The 8,212-nt window shown below is 53.2% G+C and overlaps 1 protein-coding gene across 1 annotated transcript in view; it reads right to left on the minus strand.

Moving 5' to 3' along the window:
• The window catches only part of PAX8 (paired box 8), a 58,450-nt gene that overhangs the window by 8,174 nt on the left and 42,064 nt on the right, over nt 1-8,212 (minus strand). The window contains exon 8 of the mRNA XM_007446021.1: nt 2,427-2,434. Within this exon, the coding sequence (XP_007446083.1) occupies nt 2,427-2,434 (8 nt within the window). The remainder of the gene's footprint in view (nt 1-2,426; nt 2,435-8,212) is intronic.

Here is an 8,212-nt window from a genome sequence, read left to right on the forward strand (position 1 = left end):
GGGAAAGAGGCCTGGGTGAACGCCTTGAGTCTCTGGAGTCAAAGCCAGAGAGGCTGGTCCAGGGCTGGCAGGAAGGTCACAGATGCCCTGATTGATTCAGAGCTCCTTCCAGAAGCCCCAGGTCCTCAGGCCTCTCTGGGCGGTGCAAATGGCTCTATCTGACCCTATCCATCCTGGGATCCTTCCCGTATGTTTCCTAAAAGAGTGAGACTCGCCCAAAGACACTCTCATTGTCTCCACTTGCCCAAACCTTGATACCCCGGGTCACTGCTGGGTGATGACCACACTGGTGGACAGAGACCCCAATGACTGGCAGGGGGGATTCCAGGACAGTCCAAGTGATGATGGAGGAGTACTCCCAGCTCGTCTCACACGCTATAGTACCTTTGGAGCTCTCCGGCCACGGGTCCTGCCCGTGCAGGGTTGAGTGAGTGTGAGGTGTGAAGGCTGTATTTCAACCATCTTCACTGCCATCATCACCAACACCATATGCAAACTCAGATTTTACAGAAAGGGTAAACTGGGATTCACCAGAGGTGAATAACTGGGAGACCACGGGTTGCTTGTAGGCTAGGCTTAGGTTTAGCTCACAGTGTTCCAATGGCCCCCAGCGGCCTCTCCATCAAGGCTCACTGAACCACTGGAAGAAATGGCAGAGTTCCGATTTGAACAGCAGGCTGTCTCAGCCCCTCCCTTTTCATCACGGTGGGTAATACAGGAGCATCTGGGAAGAAGGGGGCTGAGCTGGAGAGAGTTATGGAGCCAGGACTGCACTGAAGTCTCTCCTCTAGGCATTTGTAAGAAGATACACCTCTCGGTCCATGGAAGCCTGTGCGAGGGGCACAGCTCACCTCTTGCTCGGCCTGGGGCCACCACTCCCTCTTTGCAATGCTTCCCCTCCTGCCCAGCCCCTCCCCTTACCTGCCACCATGCCTGCGATGGCAGAAGGGGCATAGCTGCCCTGTCCACTGGTGGGGATGTGGGGTGGGTATCCAGGCAGCGTGGGCCCCACCATCTCTCGCCCTGCAAAAATACAGCAAAGTGTCATCAGGTGGGCCACTGTGGGCTCCTGGACTTACTGTCTTGCTCCCCTGAGGCTCAGCAGGCCTTCCCTCTGCCATTCCCGCTCTCTCCCGAGTCATTCTCCAGACCCACTTCCTCCCCCGCCCTCCTGCTCTGAGCCCAGGCTCCTCTCTCCTTGGCTGGCCTTGACCAGGCCACAGGCTCCACCGTGCAGGGTGTCCCGGTTACTGCAGTCCTCTATTGTTCCCTGTTCTCCAATGATTTTATTTACACAAATCTTATTCATCCATAAGGATGTCATGGTATTGGGGGGAGGCTGAGGGCTATGTCTTCTGGGTCTTTGTGGTCCCCCATGGCATCCACATAGCAGCCGGCACAGCTCGACCTAAATAAATATGTTAGAGGCCACTGGACTCAAAGCTCACATCTCCAGCTCCAAGGAGAACCGGGAAGAAGACCCTATGAAGGGACAGCAAAGGTGTGGCCTGTGGGCCCATCACTCTCCTTTTTCAAACCTGTGGCAGATACTGCTAATCAATCACTGCACTCTTTGCTGCTGAGCCAGAGGGAGGGTCCTGCGACTCGACCTGGCCTTTCAGGTGGATGCAACCTATCAGAACTGCAAGAGACGTGAAACATATTGCCTTTTCCTGACCTGGAAGGGAGATGTGGGCTGACAGACAGTGTTAACACATGCCCATGAACCACTGACATCTGTCCATGCCATTCCTGAAAAGAACCATCTCTCTCTTTGTTTATCTATAATGTGTCGGTAATGCTCTGGCCTTGGTGACACAGAGGCTGCTCTGTGAAGTCCTGATTTCCCTGGCTTTGCCTCTCTTCCACATCAGGTAGTCAAACCTTCCCATTCTGGAGACCCCACCTGACCTGCTGAGCTTCTCTCCATCTACACCACGTGCCAACAACCACAACGCTTCACCCATGTCCCTTCTTCCGTTGCCCCATGTCCTGCAGGCCCATGAGATTCTGCCTCATCCAAGGACGCTTGGCCAGGTGACAAGACATCCTGTCCTGCCCAGGTCATGAACACCGTCCCAGCATATTTATGAATAACGTCCATTCCACTCTCAAAATGCCCCAGTTTGAATGATGAAATTATTGGGTCGTCCTAGCTCTTGGTGACATTTACAAGGTTTCTGAACCTCAGACCTACTGACACTTGGGAAGAGATAATTCTCTGTGAGGGACTGTCTTGCGAAATAGAGGATGTTGGGTCTACCCACTAGATGCCAGTAGCAGTTCCCACTCAGTGTGACAACCCCAAATGTCTCCAGACATTGTCATATGTCCCCAGGGGGGCAAAATCACCTCTGAATGAGAACCTGTGTGTTAGATGATCACCATTACCAGAATGCCTTTACCTTTTCCACACTGGAGGCTACCTTCTCTCCTAGGACTTACATAGGCTCGCTGTGAGCCTCTGTCAACCAGTTTACCAAGTCCATCCCCTCCACGGCACTGTTCGTCCAACTATCCTCCCATCCATCCCCCCAAGGTCCTTCATATGTCGGGCCCTTCAGGGGGTGCCTAGTAACAATGGGAGGGAAGTTACCTCGCATGGAACCCTGTAAGTTGTCAATACAGCAGTAACTCCCTCCTTACCTCTATTTCTAGAGGTTCCCTGAAGACAGTTCATTCATTTGACAAATACTGACTGAGTAACTCTGATATCCTAGGCACTTTTCACAGCACTTGGGGATATAGCAGTAAGCAAGAAAGCTAAATTAGCAAGGCTAGGCGCTAAGTCATGATGCGGATAGACTGGGATGGGCATTGGAGCCAAGTCCAAGTCTGGGGGGGGCGGTCAACAAACAAGACCAGGCCTACTGGACTTCTGCCCTTCCTCTGGAGGGAAGGGTCTAGGAACCAGAGGACTTTGGTCCTCATTCTGCACATTTTCCAAGTGCCCTAGACCAGCCACCTACGTACCTCAAGCCTCAGTTTCTTCACATGCAAAATGCGATAGAAAATAAGAGTAGCCTTACACACCTTATTACTATTACCAGAATGTTATCAGCATAATTCAGAGCTAAGGTTTCATGCCACAGGTGAACACTGATTCGTGCAATGGACACATTCTATAAATTGTTACATGTCAAGGGAAACTTTATAGAATAAATCCTATTGGAAAGGAGCCATCGGTTCATTATTTAAAACTGTGTGAATGTTTTGGTAAAAATGAACAACACCCCCTAATTTCCCAATTTGTTTGAGTATAATGTCCAGCAGTGGTCGGTGCTGGACCAAACAGAAAGGAACCCGCTGGAATTTGACAGATGGGTTCAGTTCACTTGACACAGGCCTGAACAAATGAGGGCTTGGCCAAGAGAAGTAGGCAGAAGATATACCAAAGGGAAAATCTGATCTTTCTTCGAAAAAGACTGCAATACGATCAGCTCTCAGACTCAGCCCCTTGGACCCTTGGATGAAGCCCCTGGTCAGGTACCAGAGCCCATGAGAGGCGAGGAGTGACATGAAGCCTGTGTGGGCAGGATGAGGACACATGGTGTACGTGACATGAGTAGGAGAGTGATGGAAGAGGCTGGTGGCTAATTCGGGCCTGATGGCTTTTCCCTTTCCTCTTCCCTCCCTACTTCTGAGAGACAGACAGACAGACAGACAGACATCTAGGTCCAGACTGTGGCTGAGGAACAAAGTACTTAATTTTCCAGACCCGCATCTTCCCGTCTGTCTCATGAGGAGCTAGGCTAGATGAGAGATTATAAATTGGGCTCACCTTAATTAATATTTGACTGATTGGTAGGGGGCTTCCTGGTGCATTGTGTTGAGAAGGATTCTGAGGCTGCATCTGTGTCTGCTGTGATTGGGGTTGGTGGTATATCTTGGCTCTCAGGCCACCTATTGGCTAGGGCTGGCCTAGGTGCTCTACAGAGCTCTTTCCGGCCCTGGAGCCCTGTGGTCCCACATTCCCCTTCATTCTACTCTTATCCTGTCCCTTTCCATCACCTGGTCCTGCTGCTTCTTGAGCCTTGCAGCTCAGTGGGCAGAGCACCAGGGTGCAAGCTCCCCTTAAGCCACAATTTAATTTAGTCACAGCTGCCCCCATGAGTCCCATCCCATGAGAATTAGCTCCCAAACTGCTCTTCGGGAAACTGAATTCACCAACCTCACTCCCCTGTATTCTGAGATTTTTAATCTTCATCTCCCCTTAGTCACCTAACTTTCTCCCAGTGGGACGGAGGTTTCTGAATCAGATGCTGGAGCAAACTCCTGAAGGCTTCCTCCCCTGGAGCTTGGCCCCCTTGAAAAGCCTGCTGAGACAGTCTTCAGGACGGCCTTCACCCGGACTCCGTACCATCAACTTTCCCGCCAGTCTCACAAGACTCTGCTTCAATTCCTTAAACATGTTGTTTTCTCCCAAAGCCAAGAACTTTGCAACCTTCTTAGAAATGAAACCACAGAAGCCATAAGGTGGAGGCACCCTTTCACAGCCTATTTTATGGACTTAATTGATTTTTAAGGCTCTTCACCACAAGTTTATCTTTGGTTTGTAATTCCATCTCCTCTGTACTCAAATATACTTCCAGTATAGTCCTATGTTTAAGAAGCTGACACAGACACAGGACTACGTTGACCGGCTGGGAAATGGGGTTTTAGAAGAGAACGCCAGCACCCCAGAAATACTGGTAAACGTTCTAAATATTGGTAGAGGCCAGGATCAGAGCCAGGACTCGCAGGAATTCTGAGGGTAGAGGTGATTTCAGACCATTTCATCCGCTCCCTTTGATGTCTGCCCTCTCTGTGACCTCTTTTCAACTCCTTATCTTGCCCTGATAGCAAGGAGGATTTATGGCAATCCAGAAATCTCTTTGGCAGGATTAAATATAATTTTGCACAAAAGGATGGAGGCGGGTAACGGGCTCTTTGATGATAAAACCGAAGTCAGGGCTTTCTCGTCAGCTGAGCGGGACTCAGCCCTCGTACAGCCAGGACAAGGACAGCCTCAATACTGCTCTCGGCCAGTGTGCTGGGACCCCAGACTGGGGCATCTGACGGGAACTGCGAGTAGAGTTAGGAGAAATCTTCCTGTTCTCCAAACCCTGAGGTTTCCTCTTTCTTGGCTGATTAGGGAGAAGTTGAGACCCAGAAAATGCCACCCCAGACATCGCACTAGCAGAGCCGCTGGGCTGGGAGGGGACTTGACCCCGGGGATGCAGGCAAAGGCTTGGCGGGAGGTGGCAGGCAAGGTCCATAGGAAGCTACTCAGAGGAGGAAGAGAGCTGGGAGGATTCATATAGGTGACATTTCATTACGGAATGAAAATTTACCTGGTCTTCCTTCGTCTCCTCTGTCTGCAGCAGCATTACCTCGGATTAATTTGGTCTTGACTTCCTTCCGTTTTTTTCAAGCTCATCTCTTCCTCCTTTGAATAGGTTTCCAGCCCCCGGACTCTTGAGATCATTCCCCTCCTTTTTTTTTTTTTTTTTTTTTGACTGCGCTTCATGGCTTGCGAGATCTTAGTTCCCCAACCAGGGATTGAACCCGGGCCCACGGCAGTGAAAGAGCTAAGTCCTAACCACTGGACTCCCAGGGAACTCCCAGATCATTCCCCTCCTAAGCTGCTTTCTCTCTGCTGTGTCCCCCCAGTCCGCTCACTGTGGCTCAGCCACGTGGGAAGTGTTTCGGTCCAATCTTGGCGGCAGGGGGGACGCTCTTTCAGGAGCTCCAGGCCCACACGTGGGCTCAGTATGGATACTGCCATCCTGGGCCTTGTGCCTGATCCACAGGGCGGGCCTAGCTCTGTGAACTGCGGCCTTAACTTGCCTCCTGCTCTCGGCAACCTCCTGGACCCAGCCCCTCCAAGCCTGGCCACTGCTTGCTCTTCTCAGAGGCCCTGCCTGTGATTGCATGGTGGCTGGGGGTGCTTGAAGCCCTAAAAGGGTGGCAGGGAGGGGAGAAAGCGTGGGAGTTTTGGGGCAGGGACTTCGCACTGAGCTGTTGCAACCACACTTCACACCGCCACCCAGGTCTGTGCTCTGATATATCTGCTTCCCACTGCCCTCTGTCCTTCCCGCTCCTCTCTGGCTGGTCCTGCCAAGCCTCTCCACAGCTCCCACAGTAAGTGAAGAACTACTCCCCGTGACCGCATGCTTCACCCACACCCCCATCCCTTACCTGCCTCATCCCAGCCCTCCTGGCCCCGGCCCACCATGCGCACAAGGCAGGCAGTCTTGCCTGGTGACTGGGCCGGTCCACCCCACAGTGGATGTGAGTCTCTTCTATTCCCCGCTCCCTCCCTCCCCATCCCATTTTCTCTGGCTGACATCACTTCACTCAGCTCACAGAGTTTGCTTCTTTAATCGCTTTGGTCAAAACAAATGACCCATCTCCGCTGACTTCACCCTCTTTTGAAATTCTGCACTGAATCAACACTTTCCTCCTTGCTTCAGACCCTTAAACATTGCCTCTCTGCCCACACACTGGGCTTCCTTTATGAATCCTTTGCCTCTGTGCCCACCTCTTCCAAGAGGACCTCCCTCATTAGACGCAGGGATGCACAGAGGGGGGAAAAAAGAAATCCTAGGTGCCAGACAGACATAAAACATACAGACAGTTACAAGAAAGGGTCAATGAACTTGAATAAGAGGACCGCGCGGTCCGTCTGGGCGGGCAGAGGTCTGGTTCTTTTGCTGCAGCGGTTTTCAAGACCAAGGGCTTTCCGTGGGCAGAGCCCCTCCTTCAGACAGAGCAGCTCTTCATTTGTCTGGTCTGGATACCTGGCTTCTGTCAAAGGTTTCATTTCAAGAGAGTGCTGCGAGGTCCAGCAAGTTTGAAAACCACTGGTCCAGAAGGGCTGGCCCACTCCTGGCTTCCCCCATGGGTCCTGGTTCAGTGCTCTGGACCCACATCTGAAACTGTCTCATCTCTGTGGCAGCCCTTCAGATATCTGAAGACTGTTATGGGTCTCTGCCCCCCATCCCCACCCCTCACTCCACCTCAGGCCTTCTCCCTGCCCAAGCCAAACACCTCTGACTTTTTCAGCCACTGCTCAGACCCTGGCTAGACGGGCTGATGTCCTTCTGCCAGGGAGACCCAGCTCTGCTGGGGTCTGACCCACATGCTGCATGCAGGCGGAGCCCTCACCATGGTCCTATTCAGGGGCCTCGGCCAGGCCCTTCTCTCTGGGCCTGTCGCCCATCAGTGTAAGGAGAGGTTTGCTCTAAATGCCCCTAAGATGCTTCCAGCTTTAACTGTTTTGAGTTGGATGAGGTTCCTGATGGGAGGTCCCTGCTCCCCCCCTCTCTTGGGTTGGTGAGTCACTCTGCTTGAGTGTCCTCCAAGGGTGACACTCTTAAGCTGGGCACAAGGAGAGTTCCACTATGGAGACCCAACTGGGGCTTACCCTCTGTCTTTAGAAATTTGATCCAGAATTTGGCTCCCAAAAGCCAATGCCTTTCTCCCTCCAAAGTTTTCTTTCTTCCTGCTTTTGTATTTTTTACCCAGACCAAGTGTTCAGGGCTTTATGGAGCCTGGCTCCTGGCCTTAGGGTCCCTGCTCTTCCAAGAGGGGCCTTGGGTGGAGGTTCTGGAAATCTGTCGGGCACCCCCAGCGTGCCTGCCACCCCGACGGCCTGACTCTGCAGGCTCGGAGGGGGCACATCTTGGCACCTCCAAAAGTTGCCGGAGGAATCAGGAAATGGGGTGATGGTGGAGAGGACTGGGGGCCAGAGAGGGGGCTGGACCCACAGCAGCGGACCGGCGTCCGGCCCTGAGGACCCCCCTCCCTCCCCCCACGATGGCTGCACAGCCCGGGACCTCCCTGTCGTACCTGAGAGGAGGGCCTGGCCCGTGAACTGCCCGTACACGGAGGCAGCATGGGGAAAGGCATTGAAGGGCGGGACCGAGGCACCTGCTGGGACCCCGGAGCCGACTTGCTGCAGATCCAAAAAGGCGGAGCTAGATAAAGAGGAAGGGGTGGAGCTAGAACTGGACACCTCGGGGGTTTCCTGCTTTATGGCGAAGGGTGAATGAGGATCTGCCGGAGGGAGGGAGACAACAAGGAGAGAGGGGTGTGAGATGATGGGGTGGGAACATGCACAAACCAAGCCATGAGGTGCGGGAGGGGTGCGGCGGCGCGGGGCCGGTGGGCGGGCTCCTCCCTGAGGCTGGGCGTGGAGGGGGAGGGGGGCGGGGCTACGCGGGGCCCC

The sequence above is a fragment of the Lipotes vexillifer genome, unplaced genomic scaffold, assembly GCF_000442215.2.
Source record: "Lipotes vexillifer unplaced genomic scaffold, Lipotes_vexillifer_v1.1 scaffold1275, whole genome shotgun sequence".
In the NCBI taxonomy this organism is placed as follows: Eukaryota; Metazoa; Chordata; class Mammalia; order Artiodactyla; family Lipotidae; genus Lipotes; species Lipotes vexillifer.